Source organism: Clinocottus analis, unplaced genomic scaffold, assembly GCF_023055335.1.
Source record: "Clinocottus analis isolate CAN_PGR_092001 unplaced genomic scaffold, fCliAna1.0.p SCAF_19, whole genome shotgun sequence".
NCBI lineage: Eukaryota > Metazoa > Chordata > Actinopteri > Perciformes > Cottidae > Clinocottus > Clinocottus analis.
In genome coordinates this window covers 1,034,974-1,055,557 of record NW_027175920.1, presented here as the reverse complement: position 1 = coordinate 1,055,557, position 20,584 = coordinate 1,034,974, and the positions used below count along the sequence as shown (strand labels likewise).

At 45.2% G+C, this 20,584-nt stretch overlaps 2 protein-coding genes across 2 annotated transcripts; both read right to left on the bottom strand.

The window, feature by feature from the left end:
* Positions 1 to 291: 291 nt before the first annotated feature.
* LOC137789244 (ATP-dependent RNA helicase DHX8-like) lies at positions 292 to 9,028 on the bottom strand. The gene is made up of 23 exons (XM_068582603.1): positions 8,902 to 9,028; positions 8,726 to 8,811; positions 8,578 to 8,644; positions 8,231 to 8,310; positions 8,038 to 8,144; positions 7,555 to 7,941; positions 7,201 to 7,345; positions 6,785 to 6,976; positions 6,603 to 6,690; positions 6,418 to 6,515; positions 5,536 to 5,683; positions 4,966 to 5,147; positions 4,292 to 4,486; positions 4,015 to 4,200; positions 3,711 to 3,921; positions 3,448 to 3,629; positions 3,128 to 3,268; positions 2,873 to 3,028; positions 2,605 to 2,742; positions 2,381 to 2,509; positions 2,089 to 2,285; positions 1,825 to 2,004; positions 292 to 1,110 (listed from the first exon to the last, which is right to left on the bottom strand). The coding sequence occupies exons 1-23, from the start codon at positions 9,002 to 9,004 to the stop codon at positions 891 to 893; spliced, it is 3,618 nt and encodes a 1,205-aa protein (XP_068438704.1). The 5' UTR covers positions 9,005 to 9,028; the 3' UTR covers positions 292 to 890.
* A 1,140-nt stretch (positions 9,029 to 10,168) lies between these two features.
* Positions 10,169 to 19,608, bottom strand: LOC137789279 (ATP-dependent RNA helicase DHX8). Its single transcript, XM_068582696.1, has 23 exons — positions 19,431 to 19,608; positions 19,043 to 19,128; positions 18,855 to 18,927; positions 18,561 to 18,652; positions 18,200 to 18,306; positions 17,577 to 18,038; positions 17,214 to 17,358; positions 16,675 to 16,881; positions 16,510 to 16,597; positions 16,260 to 16,357; positions 15,839 to 15,986; positions 15,195 to 15,376; positions 14,420 to 14,614; positions 14,143 to 14,328; positions 13,847 to 14,057; positions 13,575 to 13,756; positions 13,032 to 13,172; positions 12,789 to 12,944; positions 11,843 to 11,980; positions 11,554 to 11,682; positions 11,016 to 11,212; positions 10,607 to 10,786; positions 10,169 to 10,511 (listed from the first exon to the last, which is right to left on the bottom strand). Exons 1-23 carry the CDS (start codon positions 19,537 to 19,539, stop codon positions 10,292 to 10,294), a joined length of 3,732 nt encoding a protein of 1,243 aa, XP_068438797.1. The 5' UTR covers positions 19,540 to 19,608; the 3' UTR covers positions 10,169 to 10,291.
* Positions 19,609 to 20,584: the final 976 nt, after the last annotated feature.

Sequence of the window (20,584 nt, the reverse complement as noted above, 5' to 3'; positions counted from 1 at the left end):
AAAAAGTCATAGCACTTAAACATCCTACACTAACATATACATGACATTTTCTCAAACTAGTATGGGATAAAAAGTTAATTAAATGGTAGAAAGAAAGTAATATCTCTAGTATATTATCTTAATAAATGCAGAAAATAATCATAGTATTGTATGTCATAAAAGGTTAAGTGTAGGATGTTAAAATACAAAAAGTGATAGCTTACTCCGTCCAAAAAGTATTCATGTGGGAAAAAATATGAACGGTCATTGTATAGTAATCAAAAATAATATAACAATAAGCTCCAAAAATGTTCCTTAAATTTGGTAGAAAAATTGTGAAAATATATAGAAAAACACAATTTCTCCAAAGTAAGTCTTTGTTCCCTTCGTGCAAACACTCCACACACATACAGCCATTTCACATTCAAAATACACAATTAACAGTAAATAAATAAAATAGTAAATAAATTATCATATTTTAATTATCAATTTGCTTTGATGGGCATTCCTACTTTTAATTATGTATAACACGCTGCTCATTATTCCACCTCTAGCTGAGAAATCATCTCCTTCAAATTGTATTTAATTATTTAAACATCTATTTCTGATGTTTCGACAGTGTTTCACCTCATTTTTACTGCAGACAAAAACCAGCATGTTTCTCGTAAAGTGAATATTTCTTTATCCAATGCATTGCACACACATTAAATAAATAATCCATTAAGAGGCGTTTGTTACGCGGCAATTACGGAAAAACTATTTTATTTAACAAAATATGTGGAATATTCCGTAAATATATGTACATAACAAGGCCAAATGAAGTATGACTGAAGGTCCGGGTTCGTGCAAACTAAATGAAAACGTCTCAAAGTGGTTACGCACTTCCCGGCGCGTCCTCTAGCACGAGGCCGTCAGCGGCGCCTGAACGCGCGCGAGATCCTCCAGGCGTTGGGCTCCTCGTATCGGTTGTAGAGCGGCTCCAGTTTCTGCATCCGCTTCTGCCGGCTGAGGCGCGTGGGGTCGCCGACGCGGTAGAAGGCCGGCGCGAACTCCACCAGCCAGCGCGGGTCGATGGTTGTCACCTCGCGCATGTACTCCTTGGTGGTGAGCACCAGCTCGTGGTACACCAGCCTGCGGGGAATTGCGGAAATGCAGTTGGTTAAGGATCAGCGACCGCCTGCAGCTCATTAAACGACTATGTGGGGGTTCCAGCTGCTTTCTCTTTGTCCTGCATGACTATCTTTTGGGTTTTGGGCAGTAAGCATGAGAGCTCTTGTTGGGCGCTGAGAGATAAAACAGTTTCCGAGAGAACAATTAATAGATTAAAGTTCACCATAATAAGCATTTATGGTTGAAAATACACAGCAACGTGCCATCAGTGTGTGATTTAATATAGAATATACACAATTATATTATTGTGTATTTATTAAATAGCCACTTTTAAAAGGATTTTTGAATTGATGCTAATTTTAAATGTGTATTTTTAAAATGTCAAGTACCCCCAGGAGTACGCCCAGAGGTACTAGTACCCATTTGAGAACCGCTGTAATAGAGAGTACAATTAGCAGAATAGTCAGTAGTTGAAGTACTGGTCACAAATTACTTTACAGACTTAAAAAGTCAAAGAAATAGTGAAAAGTGTCCAAAATAAATACAATTATACAAAAAAAGAAACTTTAAATTGTTGTCGCTGCAGTCAACTAACATTTTCTGTGTACCGAGTCAACTTTAAAACTATTCTGCCACTAATATGATTAATATAATATGATTGATCCGTAGAAATCTGTACAATGTATGCACTCATTCTGCAGGAAGACGCTGCGAAGTGTTTAAATCTGGTCTCACCACTCCGGCTGGCGGTTGAAGAGCGTGCTGGATGGGTGGAGGTACACCACCTGCTGGTCGATCAGGGTGCGGTACCCGTCGTGCGGGTGCTTCCTGGCCGAGTTCCTGAAGAAGCCGCTGCAGATGGCTTTCTGGACCCGCATGGTGGCGGGCCCGCAGGAGACCACGTCCAGCTTGTGTCTGTCGGGACATTTAGTGCCGTTAAATACGTTCAAAAAGCACAATCACGACATCAACGCAGTGGGACGTCGAGCTTCAGACTACCGGTCCATGATGCTCATCATCTGCTTGCGGATGTCCTGAGCCCTCTTCAGCGAGCGGGCCTGGACGAAGTTCTCGAAACACCAGGGGTTGGAGAACTTGTTGTTCTTCCAGGAGTTGTAGACCGCCAGCAGGGTCAGGTGGTCGCCCTCCGGCTGGAAGAACTTTGTCTTTTTCTGGTCCGCCTGGGTCTGTTTGTCCTTTAAAAAGAGAAACAGGGGATTGACTCTTTGTGTCTTTATTCGGGTTTTCCCAAATCAAAGATAAAAGTCGTCGTGGTGCGTTGGCCACGAACCTTGGGCCTGTAGAAGATGTTCTGCACCGACAGCATGGACACGATGGTGAGCATCTCCTCGCTGCAGCCCAGGTGGACGGACATGATCAGCATCTTGCACAACATCGGCTCCAGAGGGAACTCGGCCATCTGGACCACGCAGACGAGGGTGCGAATGAGACACGGATCGTATGCACGACGAAGATCTCGCACAGGTCATACGGGTACGGTACATGAAAGCTCACCCTCCTCCCCAGCCGCGTCAGCAGGCCTTCGTCATCCAGGGAGCCGAGCGTGTAGAGCTGCTCCATGGCTATGATCAGCGTCTCCATGGGGGGAGCGTCCATGAAGTCAAAGGACAGCAGGTCGTTGATGCCCATCGCCTGCGTTGAGAAGAAAACAAATCTCACCGGGCGACAAAGAGGAAAGACCCCTCGCGTTGAGTCTTCAAAATCCCCCCAAAAAACACACACTAAGAAAGATGGAGAGTGTTTTCTGGAGTCAGTTCGTTACCTTTAGCGACAGCACCGTGCTGGCCAAGCTGGTCCTCTGGATCTCGGGCACGTTGGTGGTCAGCATCTCGTCCCTGTAGGCTCGCTCCGTGTAGAGCCGGTAACACTTCCCGGGGCCTGTTCGTCCGGCTCGACCCGCCCGCTGCTTAGCCTGGGCCTGGAAATGACCTTATATTAGGATGGCAGGGTGCAATCTGTGCAAAGCGATGTCCATTCAAACGTCAAACGTTTCCCTTGCGTGACAAAGTGGACGTACCTGTGAGATGGGAGTCACCACCAGCTGGTCGATGCCCGTCTTGGAATTGTACACGATCTGCTTCACGAAGCCGGGGTCCACCACGTAGTAGATGCCGTCGATGGTGAGCGACGTCTCGGCGATGTTGGTGGCGATGATGACCTGGCGGGCAAACGAGAGGATCGGGAAATATACCGTGAATCTTTTGTTTCGTAGTTTTTAGATCAAATTAAACTAATTGAAAGCCACAAAAAAGGGTATATATATATATATATATATATATATATATATATATATATATATATATATCTCTCTCTCTCTCTTCCGGTGCAGTTCGTCACCTTTCTGCTGCCCGGCGGCGCCGGGTCAAAGATCCTGGTCTGCATCTCGCTGGGCAGGGCGGAGTAAACCGGCAGGATGATCAGCTCGGGGACGTCCGGCCCCAGTGACTTCATCCTCTCGTACAGGATCTCACAGGCGGTGTCGATCTCCTCCTGCCCCGTGAGAAACACCAGGATGTCACCTGCACACACAAGGGAAAGTTTGGTCACATGCAAGATCATTTAAACACGCGATCCGGAAGCTGTTCCCGATGCAACCGTACCCGGCGGCTCCATCAGGTGGATCTGCATGACCGTGATGAGGCTGGCGTCCAGGTAGTCCGTCTCGGGCTCTTTGCAGTAGAGAACCTCCACCGGGTACGTCCTCCCCGGGATGGTGAAGATGGGCGCCTCGTAGAAATACTGGGAGAACTTCACGGCGTCCAGCGTGGCGGAGGACACGATCAGCTTCATGTCTTTGCGCTTCTGTATCGTCTAAAAAAAAGAGAGACAAGAGGGAGCGACGGTGTGTGAATAGAGCTGTTGATGATGATCGTTCGAGTTTGCAGAATGTAAAAAAAAAAAAACCTTCTTGAGAAGTCCGAAGAGCACGTCGGTGTGGATCGTCCTCTCGTGGGCCTCGTCGAGCATGATGAGCGAGTACTGGCTCATGTCGGCGTCCAGCAGACACTCCCTCTGCAGCATCCCGTGCGTCATGTACTTGATCACCGTCTCCGTGCTGGTGCAGTCCTCGAACCGGATGGTGTAACCCACCTAAAGTTAAAAAAAAAAGGTCACATGGATGCTACAGGGGGGGATGGCAGGAAAAGGCTCTCGCCGCGATTCCCTCGTTCCCGTCGCTCACCTCTTGTCCCAGACGGCAGCCGTACTCCTCGGAGACTCTCTTGGCCACGGACATGGCGGCCACGCGACGAGGCTGCGTGCAGCCGATCTTCCCCCTGGAGGTGTAGCCGGCCTCCGCCAGGTACTGGGTGATCTGCGTGGTCTTGCCGGAGCCCGTCTCTCCCACGACAATCAGGATCTGGTTGTCGTGGACGGCCTGCGGAGGGAAAGGGTCATTATCGCGATACTTGAGTCACGATATGATATTATCACGATACGATATTATCACGATACGATATTAACGCAATACTCGAGTCATTATACAATATTATCATGGTATGATATTATCACAATACCCTAGTCACGGTATGATATTATCGCGATATGATATTAACACAATATTCTATTATCATGAACTGATATTATCGCGATACTTGCGTAATGATAGAATATTATCTTAATGATCAAGTTACAATACAATCTTATCACAATACTAGAGTCATTATACAATATTATCATGATACAATATTATCGCGATACTCGTCACAATACGATCTTATCGCGATATTCGAGTCATGATACTTACTTGTTTCTTTCCCCCACAAGTCTCACAAAAAAAGACAGCAAAATATCCCGAAATCTCAGAACGGACCCGTGCATGTCTTAGATCTTCGTGCCCCTCCCACCTCTGACTACCTGAACAAGCTGATCCTTGAGCTTGAAAATGGGCAGAGTCTCTCTCTGCTGCAGGATGGAGAGTTCGGTCCTCTGGCCGTACGACACCTGGTTCCCTCCGAAGGCGTACCGCTTCCACGCCGGGAGATCTATGGGCATGGCGCCGATGCCCCTCAGGTTGGCGGCGATCTGCCTCCCTTCATCTGCGGGAGGAGAGAGGAGAGGAGCCGGCGAGTTAAGATCCGGCGAGATCCCGCTGTTTGGTTTAATGGAGATGAACTGCGGCGATAACTCGATATGCGAACAAGCTCTTCTTGGATTAAACTGTCAGGAGGTAGCGACCAGGAAACCTCCCGCTATCCCCTCGGGCTACGGAAGCCAGAGCCCCAGTGCATTATGGGTCAGTGTGCCGGGGTAAACTCGCAGAGGGAAGCGAGATAATCATCTCCAGCTACGCCGCGGTAACAATGTAACAGTGTAATAGGCCTGGCTCGAGACCGGCGGTTCAAAAACGCTGACATATTGATGGATTTTTTTGCCCTTGAATTGAGTTTCCGGGTGAACGTTTGTTTTTCCAGACGGGTCCCTTACAGTCCGGCATCGGGTCGATCCAGTTCTTGTGGATCCCGGTAGGGATGGAGTCCATCTCGGCCGCGCGGGCCGTCTGCTTCAGCTCCCTCCTCTCCTTGGAGAGAGCGCTCTGCATCATGGCGGCCTGGGAGAGCGAGCCGTCTGGGTTCTGGAGGGCAAAGTGAAAACAGCTGTTGGTGCCGTGACAGGAGAAAAACTCATGTACAGCACAAATACACACAATTTATACAATATATACAATCTAAACAAGTACAGACGGTCCTCCAGGTGTCTATGGCACTACATTTGAAAATATTTTGAGTATGTTGATGCTTATGACATTATTATTATTATTATATATATATATATATATATATATATATATATATATATATATATATATATTTTTATGTATATATAAATATATCTAAATAAGTTAATATATATATATATATATATATATATATATATATATATATTAAATAAATGTTTTTTTCAAACAGAAAAAATATATTTATCTAAATAACAGCCTATAATAAACCGTGTAGCCAAACACAGATTCTCAAACCGTTATGCACAAACATTTATCCATTAAAACCTAAATTTTCATCACACTACAATGATGAATTTGAATATATTAGGCTTTTGATTAAGAGCCGTGGCTTCAATATAGTATTTATTACTACCTTCCACCATATTAAGACATCTTCTCATTTGCACTACGAGGTAAAACACATCCCATTTGAGTGCAAAGCATCAAAATCAAGGTTTTTTTATAGTGAGTGAAACATCCCAGACTGGGAGACTTGAGGAGTTATGTTGGTAAATAAAAGGTTTAACTCACTGGGCAGTGTAACATATCATTCATATATTATTTTACATTTATCTAATCCGGGTAAATACCTTCACGATCTTGACTGGACTCATGTTGGTGCTGAACTTGGTCTGCCCCCTCAGGAAAGGCGGCTCCTCTTCCACCAGATCGATCTCCAGCTCTTCATCTGCGGAGCGAACGGTGAACAGAAGAGATGTTGGTCTGCAGCGACTTTCACGGAGCGCAAACTCAAGAAGTTTTTAGAGAGTTTCACCTTCATCGTCATCGATTTTGGGAAGGATCCCCGTCTCCTCGTCAAACTCTGGGAACTCTTCTTTAGGAAGCACGTTGGCGGCGATCATCTGAACGGGACGACATGTTTTTTTGTTTTTTTAACTGCCGATGAAGACGTCACCGCTCACAGTCAATAGAACGTGTCTGATAAAAAATAAATACCTGTTTGATTTCCCATTTTTCAAGGTCGGTGATCTTGGCGAGCCGCTTGCGTTCCAGCGGGTTCTCCTCCGCGTCCGCCATGCTGGCCTCGACCGGGCGGTCCGGGTTCCTCATGGCTTCGTCTCCGACCGCGGGGTCCAGGTTCCTCCTCCGGTTGGGGTTCAGGTCCTCCCCCGTCTGCTGGTCCACATCCTGGCAACGTGTGAAAACCAGTGACCACTTATTTCTAACGCCAACATTTGAGGAAACCAAATATCATATTAGATGAGAGTCAAAAGAGTATGCATTCATTTGAACGGCGACATGCGTTGTGCTTTTTGCAGAAAGTCAAATAGCTGAATTTTTATTTAACTGTGTGATAAACTGACATTTGAATCTAAACCACCTTTTCCTCTGACCGTTTCCAGGCGGCTCACCTTCATGCTGAGGCTGGCTTTGGTCCCGGTGAAGGACAGCACTTTGACCTTCACCTTCTGGCCTTTGGTGACCACGTCAGCCACGTTGGCTATCCGTCCTTCTTTCCGTAGTTCGGAGATGTGCACCAGGCCCTCGAAGCGTTTCCTGCGGGACAGTTTGACGCACCGCAGGTTCAGGATCAAAGTTGCAATCGCATGAACAAATATGAATGCAACATAACGTGCGATATAGTGGATGACAATAGATGTTGAACGGCGGGGAGGCCCTGCAGGCTTTCGCTGCATACACGCCGTCCCCACGCTCTCTGTCCATTACAAGTATCCAGTTGTGAAGACTCCCATCAGCTGACTAACCTGAGGCCCTCCAGCTGCACGAAGCAGCCGAACTGCATGAGGCTGCTGATTTTGCCGTTGTAGACGTCGCCCACGACGGGCTCTTCCGCCGGCGGCCGATCCACAAGTCGATCACGCCAGCGGTCAGAGTCTCTCTCGTCCTTCTTGTTGTTGCCGGCGGCGTTGTTGTTGTTGTTGGTGGTGGTAGCGGCGTTGTTGTTGCTGCTGCTGCCGCCGCCGCCGTCGTCTCTGCGAGGGCTCGGTGGATGGTCGCTCCAGCGTGACACCCGTTTCCTTTTGCGCGCGGGGTTCGCGTCTCCGTCCCGATCTCTCGATCTGGAGCGAGAGCGACTTCGCCGGCGTCCGGTCGGTCTGTCTGCGTCTCGGCCTCTGGCAGCGCCCTGGTTCCTGACCGCCCGAGGAGCAAAACAAGATGGAGGATATACATCATAAACTGTACATTTTCCAAAACAACAGTCACACTTTAACTGCAACACTTTTTACCCGTCACTAGCGCTCGCTCCACAGAAGTCCGGCATCAGCATCTCCAGCTCCTTCATGGCCGCCGCCGCCACCTTCTCGTCATCTTTCTCTGGGTGGCACGGTGGGATCTGAAGGGACGGGGTCATAATTAGTGACATGTATTATTCATACTATTGATGACCTTTATGGACAACACCAATAAAAAGTGTCTTACTCTCCACACGGGATCATCTGGTTTACATAAAGCTGGATATTTGTCCTTCAGGTTGTCTTTTCCCTCCTCTGACTGATGAGCTGCCACACGTAACGGAGAAGATATAGTTTAATAGCATGAGGTATTAGTACATAATCATAATAATAACAATGCTTTTAATTAATATAGCACGTTTCATGGCATTTAAAGACACTATACCTCACATTTCTTGCACAAAACTCTTAACAAAACATGATTAAAGCTATCCAATACAAATAAATAAGTAAAGATACGACACAATAAGAGCATATAGCACACAATCACACATTAAAAGCTCATCTGAAGAGGTCATGAAAGGTCATGTGTACCTGTACTTGTGGACGGTGAGATTCGCATAGTTTGAATAAGTCTGAGTAGATTACCAATGAAGGTATCCTGAAACAAGAACATTGCATTTAAATGCAAAGCAGCGATAATAATAATACTAATAAACATGTAAATTGTTGTTTTACTCACTGTGAAGTCTGCTCCATTCTGAAAAAGAGCCGCTTTGAATCCCTCAAACGTTGGTTGTTTCTCGGCCAGATCGATGATAAATTCAGCTGCAAAACATCACCCGGTGTTCAGTTACTCGCGCGCTATGTCAGCGGGAAACACAAGTCTCACGTGGAGAAACAGTGACGTCACATTACCTAAATCCTTCTCGCTTATTCCCAGGTGGTTCTCCAGCTCCGTGCACACCTTCGACACCAACGATAAATACTCGAGACGTTGTATTTCGTCCGAAGCAGCCATTTTTTTTTCTTCTTCTCCTGCGCCCGTTTGTTGTTGTTTCTAACCAGGAAGTGATTTCTTCTTCTCTTTCTTCCGTTTGAGCTGCGCACGCACGTGGCGCTGCTGCCTCCTAGCGGACAGCAGGCAGATGACAGCAACGCAGGTTAGAACCGGAGTGGTTGAAGTACGACACAATACGAGTTACTTGTATTTTATTTGAGTTTTTCCCAACAAAAAAAAGTGTATATATATATATATATATTACTAAAAATCTTTTTTTTTTTTAAAAAGGCATATTAAAAAAATTGATTAAAAAAAAATGTTTGGTCCTAATTTTTTTTGTGGGTCCTAATTTTTTTGTATTTTTTTTTCATCCTAATTTTTTTGTGGCGGAAATGGGCTTCCATAATATGGTAGAATTTTAGGTAAATTTTGTTTGTCATGATTTTTTTTTTGTGTTGCCATTAAGACTTTTTTGTTGCCATTATTATTCTGAAAAAGGCCATCATGCATTGTAAAGTATTTTTCATAGAAATACAAAATAATCCGACTTTTACTTTTGGTATATTTTTATTGTGAATACTTTAATTTAAGTAAGAATTATGAATTGTTGTCATAGTCCAACTTCTACTTTTTACTGAGAGATATTTAATGCAGGACTAAGTATCTCTTCACTGTGGTACTAACAGCCTGACATTTACTCAAGTGATATATTATTTTCTTTTGTGAAACACCACCACAATCTCCAATTAATAATCTCGTATCTGCTGCATATTTCCGTATACGTAAGAGCTCAACAAAAACAAATCCAAGGTTTAAAAAAGAAAATCTTGTATTTATTGAGGACACATCGTCATCATTCAACAGAGCAACAGCCTCCGATACGCAGACGAGCGACAGCTGTCAGAAACCTACAGTACAAAACCTATCAAACATACACAGTGTTCAATATTCATGGTCTGAAAACTTCTGACTGGTGAAGCGTAAAGACTCCGTTACAAACCTGTCTCATTCGGGTGAAATGTTACGCTGTTTGAGATTTACAGTCAAAATAAATAGCCCGCCGTCTCGCATAACTTCACCTGTGGAAAGTTATTGTTGTTCCTGTATTAGTGCTATTAAAAAATCTTTTAGTTTCCTAAAATAATGACACTAAAATTCAGACGTAGACAGATTAACGTCGGAACTTCTGGGGGGAAAATATACAAAGTTTTAGGTTTTTTAAGACGTGAACTTTGAAGTAGCGCCAATGCCTCATCATCATCATCAAAAACATTTTTGTCTTCCTCATTCGCGACGTCACGCTCGTCAGCGGCGCCGGAAGGCCCGAGAGATCCTCCAGGCGTTGGGCTCCTCGTAGCGGTTGTACAGCGGCTCGAGGCGCTGCTGCTTCTTCTGCTTGCTGAGCCGCGTGGGGTCGGACACCTTGAAGAAGGCCGGCGAGAACTCCACCAGCCAGCGCGGGTCGATGGTGGTCACCTCGCGCATGTACTCCTTGGTGGTGAGCACCAGCTCGTGGTACACCACCCTGCAGGAGCAGAGAGGAAAAGAGGCGTCACACGGACGTGCATACATTGGGAATAATGGCGGAAAAAACACATTTATGTGTTGGCGTTGCCGTACCACTCGGGCTGCCGGTTGAACAGAGCGCTGGAGGGGTGGATGTACACCACCTGCTGGTCGATCAGGGTGCGGTAGCCCTCCTGCGGGTCCTTCTTGGCCGCGTTCCTGAAGAAGCCGCTGCAGATGGCTTTCTGGACGCGCACGGTGGCTTTACCGCAAGACACCACGTCCAGCTTGTGTCTGCAGGGACGAGAGCGCGTTGGAGGGTCACGAGAAGCAAAGAAAATTGCACACCCAAACTAAAAAAGGGTGCATCTGTCCGAATACAGGAGTTTGGGGCTTTTTATCCCCATAAAACAAGCTATGATTTACAGTTTTATCTAACAAATCGCTCAGTCTTCCTTGGTTTTTAAAAAGGTTTATTAATCCCAGATTACGTCACCCAGGTGTCACCTTAACGAGGTCATACCTGTCCATGATGCCCAGCATCTGCTTGCGGATGTCCTGGGCTCGGCGCAGCGAGCGGGCCTGGATGAAGTTCTCGTAGCACCAGGGGTTGGAGAACTTGTTGTTCTTCCAGGAGTTGTAGACCGCCAGCAGGGTCAGGTGGTCGCCCTCCGGCTGGTGGAACTTCGCCTTCTTCTGGTCCGCCAAGGCCTGCTTGTCCTGTTTTAACGCAAGAAAAAGAGGAAAATCGGCCTTTTAGAGAACAGCAATTAAACTAAAATGAGGAGAAAACTGTCAGAGAGGATTTAAAGACAGCAACTAATGAACAAAACTTGAGGAAACATTATATATTTATGTTTTTAATTAGTCTAGAAACAAAACAAGTATAAGCAAAATTGTCAATATGTTAATTTATGATAGACTTCAAGCAGTTTTATTGATATATTTATAAACTTTAAGCTACGCCACATGATCATAACACATTTTGACCTTGGTTTTTTAACATGAATGCCGTGTACGTCATATTAAATAAAAGCAGTAAGTCATATTAAACACAACACCTTGGGCCTGTAGAAGACGTTCTGCACCGACAGCATGGACACGATGGTGAGCATCTCCTCGCTGCAGCCCAGGTGGACGGACATGATCAGCATCTTGCACAACATCGGCTCCAGAGGGAACTCGGCCATCTGGATAGAAAAGGAGGAAAAGATTAAACACAATTATGAAAGTGGAGCGACGCTAAAAATGAGTGAAGGGCGTGAACGTTGCGTTCTACATAATGTGTTTATTCAAAACTACAAAGTGCATTAAAGTGATTTGATGCAGAGTCATCCTCTTCATCCTCACCCTCCTCCCCAGACGCGTCAGCAGGCCTTCGTCGTCCAGAGCGCCGAGCGTGTAGAGCTGCTCCATGGCGGTGATCAGCGTCTCCATGGGGGGAGCGTCCATGAAGTCAAAGGACAGCAGGTCGTTGATGCCCATCGCCTGGAGGAGGAGAGGAAAGACATAATAAATAAATAAATAAATAAATAACGAAGAGACCGAGAGCCAAGCAGACACTTTATTGATCTGCTGTTCTTATGCAGCGATGTTTAGGTTTCAAACTCTGAGGAACATTGAGAAAACATTAAACCGTTTACACTCCTCTCTGGACCTGAATAATAATTTTAGAAAATAAATATACATTTGAAAAAATATATATATATAAAATTAAAAAATATATTTATTTTTTATATATATGGAAAAATAAATATATACATAAAAATATTTTTAAAATGATATATATATATATAAAATAAAAACATAATAATAAAAAAAAAAAATAAAAAAAATCACACACATTTTACGCTACTATTTGGACCTGAATAATAATTAAAATATAAATATATACACATTATAGAAATATAAATATATAAAATTTAAAAAAAATAAATAAATAATATATAAAAATAGATTTAAAAAAAAATAAAATAAATAATATATAAAAATAGATTTTAAAAAAAATTAAAAATATATATATATATATTTTTAACATGAATATATATATATATATATATATATATATATATATATATATATATATATATATATATATATATAAAACATCTATACATTAAAAAAAAGAAAAACAGGAAATATGATATATTTAATATATTTATATTTTTAAAAAAAAACATATAATAAATATATATACCCAATATATAACCACACACCCTTTGCTGAATTCCTACCCGGAGCTAACCCTAAACACGCGGCGGTGTGTGTAATAAGAAAGCGGCCGTCAGTTCGTTACCTTCAGCGACAGCACCGTGCTCGCCAGGTTGGTCCTCTGGATCTCGGGCACGTTGGTGGTCAGCATCTCGTCCCTGTAGGCGCGCTCCGTGTACAGCCGGTACGTCTTCCCGGGGCCCGTCCGCCCGGCTCGACCGGCCCGCTGCTTGGCCTGGGCCTGAAAGACAACAACAGATTATAGTTACATGTGAAAGAAATATCAGGAAACTTTGGCGTTATTTCAAAGCAGATGAATCTGCGTCACCTGTGAGATGGGAGTCACCACCAGCTGGTCGATGCCCGTCTTCGAGTTGTAGACTTTCTGCTTGACGAACCCGGGATCCACCACGTAGTAGATGCCGTCGATGGTCAGAGACGTCTCTGCGATGTTTGTGGCGATGACCACCTGGCGGGAGGGGAAATAAGTATCATGCAAAACGTCAACTAAAACATAAATTTAAAATCAGTCTGGAGGCAGGAAAGTTGCTTTTATAAGACTACAAGTAGTAGAAAACTTACACTGAATAAATAAAACTACTATAATAGATGATAGTCGAAGATCCAATGAGACACAAAGACCATTTACTGAATATTAAATTTTAAAAAAAGGGGAAAAAAAGCAGAAAGAACCTAAATTCAAATTATTTTCCAGGACAAAGGATAAATATTTGGACTATTAAGCATCAATCAACCAGAAATAGGTATATGTAAAGGTATATTTATGACATAAGTCTTGTGGTTTTGAGTATTTGTCATTTCATAGAAAGGCTTTTCCTCTATCCGTTTGAAACATCGTGGTCGGGGTCACCTTTCTGCTGCCCGGCGGCGCCGGGTCAAAGATCCTGGTCTGCATCTCGCTGGGCAGGGCGGAGTAAACCGGCAGGATGATCAGCTCGGGGACGTCCGGCCCCAGCGACTTCATCCTCTCGTACAGGATCTCACAGGCGGTGTCGATCTCCTCCTGCCCCGTGAGAAACACCAGGACGTCACCTGCACACACACATACAAGAGGAACGTTGGCTTCTGACACTAACGTGTTTGGGTCAACCGGGGGGAAGGAAAAGGACACTTCCGACGTACCCGGAGGCTCGGTCAGGTGGATCTGCATGACCGTGATGAGGCTGGCGTCCAGGTAGTCCGTCTCGGGCTCTTTGGTGTAGAGAACCTCCACCGGGTACGTCCTCCCCGGGATGGTGAAGATGGGCGCCTCGTAGAAATACTGGGAGAACTTCACGGCGTCCAGCGTGGCCGAGGTTACGATCAGCTTCATGTCCGTGCGCTTCTGAACAGTCTGAGACGACGAAAGAAACAACACGCTCAGCGTCTCTCTCTTCTACACGACTCGTTCCACTCGACGCGTCGCCCCCCCCGCTCACCTTCTTGAGCAGACCGAAGAGCACGTCGGTGTGGATCGTCCTCTCGTGAGCTTCGTCCAGCATGATGATGGCGTACTGGCCCAGCTCCGAGTCGATCAGACACTCCCTCAGCAGCATGCCGTCCGTCATGTACTTGATCACCGTCTCGGGGCTGGTGCAGTCCTCGAATCGGATGGTGTAACCCACCTACGCCGACAAGCACATATATATTAAGCCGTCTTAAGGTGTTTTTTTTTATTAACGAAGCCAATTAAACGTGTTTGGACAGATCTCTCACCTCTTGTCCCAGACAGCAGCCGTACTCCTCGGAGACTCTCTTGGCCACGGACATGGCGGCCACGCGGCGAGGCTGCGTGCAGCCGATCTTCCCCCGGGTGGTGTAGCCGGCCTCCGCCAGGTACTGGGTGATCTGCGTGGTCTTGCCGGAGCCCGTCTCTCCGATCACGATCAGGATCTGGTTGTCGTGGACGGCCTGCGGCGGATTCACACACAGCGAACGTTACAAACCGGGCAAATGTTTGTAGAAAAGTGACACCGGGAAAAATGTGTTGGAGAAAGACCGATTTCCTCTCAAATATATGCTGTTTCTCTCCCTTAATTATGACTTCTGGAGGAACTTTCTCTTACATTTAGCAAGCTACTTTGCCCAATTTAGGAGTCTAGAGATCTGTATGTTCACATACACATCATCGTTGTTCTTTTGGCTAAAGGAAAACACATCTATGGGATGTCTGGGGGCGCATGACGCCATGAGGGCTTCTGTGATTGTGTATTTTATGTATGTGAAGATGACTGAGTGTTCAGAAGTAATACGTTGCATCTATAACTCGTGCAAAGAATAAATGTCCTGATTAATGATTTTTACAACCTGTGTGGAGCGAAAAGTAAAGATACTCCAGACGCAGCAACCACCTGCAGAGCGGCATTTATATTACAGAAATCCTTTAGCCAACATACAACACGCAGAACATAAACATACTTAAGCGCCAACATCTGCTTCATCAGACTCATTCATTATAAACTCCCTGGTGAAGCGTCCCGCTGAGACGGACCTGAATGAGCTGCTCCTTCAGCTTGTAGATGGGCAGACTCTCCCTCTGCTCCAGGATGGACATCTGCGTCTTCTTTCCGTAGGAGGCCTTGTTGCCTCCGAACGCGTGCTTCTTCCACTCGGGGATGTCGTTGGGCATCATGCCGATGCCCCTCATGTTCGCCGCAATCTGCCGACCGTCCACTGTCGAAGAGGAGTGAGGAGAGCGCTCGTTTAAATGGAGGAAAAGCGGCGACTAAAAAAAAAAAAACGACGTATCGCATCCGATCTGCGCCGTTACGGCAGGAAACGAGACGAGAGGGACTCGGAGAGCACTGAACCACAGCGATGCTACTCCATCCGGCCAGATCTGGGGCTGCAGGAAGCTAGATAAGCATCTGCAGTGCCGGCGAGCCTGAGGGGAGGCTGCCTGCCAGGTATGACTTTGATGAAGCAAAGCGTTAAGACTGTATTCAGAACAGGATTAAAACTCATTACTCATATATATCTTAATAAACATCTAAAAAAAAGGGAGAAGATAAGATCATCAATATGCAAATGTCAAGCTGGCAGATGGTTTTACGGCTACGGCGGGGATTTGATGAATCATTCTTCAAAAATCAGCTTCGGAAATCACTTAATGTGCACGTCTAATGGATTTCTTACCGTCTGGCAGCGGGTCGACCCAGTGTTTATTCAGCCCCATGGGGATGGAGTCCATCTCCGCCTCGCGCGCCGCCTGCTTCAGCTCTCGTCTCTCTTTGGCCAGAGCGCTCTGCATCATGGCGGCTTGAGACAGAGAGCCATCTGGATTCTGTGGCCAGAGGGGGAGGAGGGAGGCGGAAAAGACGGCATCACTGAAGTGGACGAGCCACAGACGCCACGGATGTTTAGAGTCGCCCGAAAATGTACGCAGAGCAGCTCCGTTTGATAAACAAGTTATCTTTTCTCGAGATGAGAACTCTGTTCTCATAATTGTTGGACTAAATATTTTCCAGAGTCATGAGCTGACAGTTGCAACTAAAAGGACGTCTGATCTTTCGCTGCGTTCTCTCATCAAGATATGAGATACAAACATGTGCCGTACCTTGACGATCTTGACGGGGCTCATGTCCATGCTTTGCTTGGTGTGTCCCCTCAGGAACGGGGGTTCCTCTTCAACCAGCTCGATTTCCAAATCCTCATCTGAACGGCAGGGAACACGACCGATGAGCGAGCAGTCGAACCCCCCAAATGTTTATTATATCATACGGCAAGACCCCAAGCGAAGCGGCATTTTGAGCAGGTTTAACTTTGCCAAGTAGCGCTAAACACAAAGTACAGCTGAGGCTTCTTACCCTCTTCGTCGTCAACTTTAGGAAGGATCCCGGTCTCGTCGTCAAAATCGGGGAATTCTTCTTTGGACAAGACGTTGGCGGCAATCATCTGAGGGCAGACGAAGTGTTAAAAAAAGAAAAGAAATAGAACTTCAGTGGGGAAAGCGTTGCCGTGTAAAGTCCCACCTGTTTGATCTCCCACTTTTCCGGGTCAGAAATCTTGGTGAGCCTCTTGCGCTCCAGGGTGTCGTCCTGCTCCAGCTCGGGCGGGTGGCCCAGCTTCAGGTTGCTCGGCCGGTCGGGGTTCCTCATGGAGATCTCGTCCCCTCCGTCCGGGCCTACGTTCCTCCGCCTGTTGGGGTTCAGATCCTCTCCCGTCTCCTGGTCCACATCCTGGCAACGAGGAGGAGGAGGAAGAAATAAACCAGGTAATTTACATTAAGACAATAAGGAGAAGATCCCCGTAATCAAAGTATTTCACAATGTACTCAACATATCTCATGAGAAATTCACTCGGATGATAATGACTCAATTATCTACTCGGTTATGAAGGAAATACCAGATTTAATTAATTAAAAACAGGCGTGAACATAATCTAGAAATCAGTCAAGCACTTATGTGCAATCAAGCGCTGAATATTCACACAAAGCAATCTGCACACAATTAACTACTTCAGCCAAGCTTCACAGAAATCTGTTGCATAATTAATCGTCCGCTGTTCTTACCTTCATACTGAGGCTGGTCTTGGAGCCGGTGAACGAGAGCACCTTGATCTTGACCTTCTGGCCTTTGCTGACGACGTCGGCGACGTTGGCCACGCGGCCTTCTCTGCGCAGCTCGGAAATGTGGACCAAACCCTCCCATCGTTTCCTACGAGCAGAGAACGCCGTGGTTTACTTAACTGACGGAGTAACAGACTGAAAGACGCAGTACTTCCCTGGTAACTTATGCACCACAAATCATGTTAATTAGTAACCAGGAGGCTAATAATATTAGCGAATGTTCAACTGTGCAGCACTAGTGTGTTTACACAGAATGATTAGACATGTTAAACATGTATATTTGATACAGGCCTACTCAATGCTGACCTTAATCCCTCCAGCTGGACAAAGCATCCAAACTGCATGATACTGGTGATTTTGCCGTTGTATATGTCTCCAACAGAAGGTTCTTCTGGCGGCGGGCGGTCCACATGTTTGTCCTTCCAGCGATCAGAGTCTTTGTCTTGGTCTTTCTTGGGACTGGGCGAGCGCTCGGACCAGCGGGAAGATTTGTCCCTTCTTTTGCCGCGGTCTCGGTCGCCGTCCCTGTCTCTGTCGCCGTCTCTGTGCCGATCTCTGGAGCGAGACCTGGACCTGGAGCGGTGCCGTTTTCTCCTGTCCCCGTCTCTGCTTCGGTCTCGATCCCTGTCGCCGTTTCGGTCTCGATCTCTGCTTCGGTCTCGATGTCTGTCCCCATCTCTGCTTCGATCTCCGTATCGATCTCTGCGCCTGTCTCTTTCTCTGCTTTTGCTGCGACTTCGGCTTTGGCGTCTGCTCTTTTCTGACCGGCTAGAATGAGTATAAAAAGTACATAAACATCAGCCAGTTGACATGTGACCCTAAAAAGAGTTGAATTAATTACAAATGTACATTCTCTGGTTGTTTCATTTGTTGTCCTATATCAAACAAATCTGTTAAATATATTTTTAAAAATGAGACCAGCGTCTTACCTGCTCTTGCTGCTTTTAGGGGCCGCCCCACTGACACTGGGCAGAAACATCTCCAGCTCCATCATGGCATCAGCTGCTACCTTCACATCATCTTCATCTAGTAGCTTCTGAGAAAGTCAATCAAATACAACAATTAGCCCCAACAGAAGCACACTACTTTTACTGATCTTTGTTAAGGTTTCCTAACAAATTCTGCACTATTATAGGTAACTTTGACATGCAAACACACAGCAAGGCGCAGACTAGTGTCCAAATTTAACTCTAGATCACTCCACTTCTTTTGCTTCACACCTCAGCCACCATCAGAGCATCTAATGTGGTTCATTATTATGTATTAAATAGAGTTTCACGGCCAACGTACCTTTGGTGCCGGATCATCCGCTCTACACAGCGCAGGAAACAACTCCTTCATCTTGTCCTTCACCGTCTTCGGCTTGACCTCAACCTCAGAGACTGAAAATGAATCTTCATTAATTGTAGTTTTGATTATTCTCAGGGGAGATAGATATCCACAGCATTGTAGCAGTTGCACAGTACAAATATAGACAAAATACAAGTAAATAATACACAATATGTATGGGGGGGGTGATGTCTCTCAGGGTAAAGCTTTTCACCAAAGCTATTTGATTATCTTTTTCTCGTCACATTAACTTACCTTTATTCGTAGAGGACTTGGGTGGAGGTCGCATAGTCTGGATGAGCCTGAGCAAATTACCGACGAGAGAATCCTACAATAACAACAAAACAGTCGATACACTCAAGTTAGAGTTCATTAGTTTTTAGCTGTTTATTTTAGCTTTAGCCAGCTCTTGGCTTGTTAGCTCAGTGTGGCGTTGAACTTACTGTGAATTCGGCTCCATTTTTGAGCAAAAGATCTTTGAATCCATCAAAGGTCGGTTCTTTCTCAGCGAGGTCGATGACGAACTCAGCTGCGACACAAAAACAAAATCAACAAGACACTCAATGCTAATATAGCCAGCTCGTGCTAGCTTAGTTAGCTAACGTTGAAAAAACGTTAAAAACTCTCGTAAAACTGAGACGTAACTTTACTACAAGCCCACCGTTTACATAACACTCTCAATGGCACTACTACGGGATAATAAATAATAATAATAAAATCCTGGTCAGTTTAACATAAAACACTGTTGCCAGCTAACAACAGCTAACATGCTACTTAGCAACAGCTAGCTAGCTATCCGGGATTCTTCTTCTACGCCATAAAACTACTCACCTAAATCTTTGTCACTTATTCCCAGATGGTTGTCAAGCTCCGTGCAGACCTTCGACACCAAAGACAAATATTCAAGCTGCGAAAGCTCGTCGACTCCAACGTCAGCCATCCTCCTCGAGTCGTGTTTTGTTTCAGCGAAGGAAGAAGACACGAGCAGACATTATTGAACGAGGGCAACTTCCGGTTACGACTTCTGACGTAAAATTACGTAACAACTGACGTCGCCGGCCGTGCCGATACTTGCCGCACGATGGCGCTAAAACCCCTAGTATCTGAATCCGAAACGTTTATTTACCAACATAGAAGGAATTTACCTCGGTGAAAGGTAAAGTGTACAATAATTAAAATAATAAACAATAAAGAGAGATAATTTAAAGATAAGTATGGTAAATTAATACACAGATAACAGTACTTTAAAACAAGTATGTTTTATAAAATAAAAGCGGCAAGTGTATTTTAATAAAGAAAGGAAATTGTCCTGGTTGATGAACCTGACTGCAGCCTGGAAATAAACGGTTCTTGTGGTGTGCGTTCGCTGAAGGGACTCGAACACTTTGTGTCTAGGGTGCAAAGCGGTCTGCTACAAGATTTTCTTGCCCGCCAATATCTGTGTCTCCACACGGTGGTGTGTTCACTGTAAAAATGACAATTTGTCATAGGGGTTTTTTTTGGCAGCAGAGTGTAAACATCTGTATTTAATAAAAGAAATCCGTCAAATTTATCTCTGAGGTATAGCAGTTTAACAAAAAGCGAAATAAAAATATACGATAAGATGTACTTTATTGTCCTTTGGGGCAATTTGTCTTGAGCTCCCAGCTGCCGCACGACACAACACACTTGCCAGCAATGTCAATACGCCCATAAAGCAACATACATCATCTACACACAAACATACGTAAGTTCACGTACTGATATATCGTGTACCCTCTCTGTTATGGTCCATGTCTTATGAATAGTGTATGTTATGTGTACTTGTATAATGCACATTTCAGCCGATGTAGGCAAAGATATGATTGCGTGCGACGTCTTATAAGAACACGCGCGACTCATAAAATGGTTTATGTTTTATGATCTGTAGGCCGACAGCAGGATCCGGCGTCGACCCTCGGGATGCATAGCAAGAGCGACGTTATGTCTGGCGGAAGCCTTGTCGC

Bases quoted from the DNA above. Each gene is read 5' to 3' on its own strand.
- LOC137789244 (XM_068582603.1), bottom strand. From the start codon at position 9,004: ATGGCTGCTTCGGACGAAATACAACGTCTCGAGTATTTATCGTTGGTG. The intron at 4,487-4,965 runs GTAGTCAGAGGT...TTCCCTCCGCAG, and splicing joins TCAAGGATCAGCTTGTTCAG to GCCGTCCACGACAACCAGAT. The intron at 3,630-3,710 runs GTACGGTTGCAT...TTGTGTGTGCAG, and splicing joins CCACCTGATGGAGCCGCCGG to GTGACATCCTGGTGTTTCTC.
- LOC137789279 (XM_068582696.1), bottom strand. From the start codon at position 19,539: ATGGCTGACGTTGGAGTCGACGAGCTTTCGCAGCTTGAATATTTGTCT. The intron at 12,945-13,031 runs GTGACGCAGATT...GTTGTCTTTCAG, and splicing joins TGGTGACTCCCATCTCACAG to GCCCAGGCCAAGCAGCGGGC. The intron at 11,213-11,553 runs GTGTTGTGTTTA...GCGTTAAAACAG, and splicing joins ACGTCTTCTACAGGCCCAAG to GACAAGCAGGCCTTGGCGGA.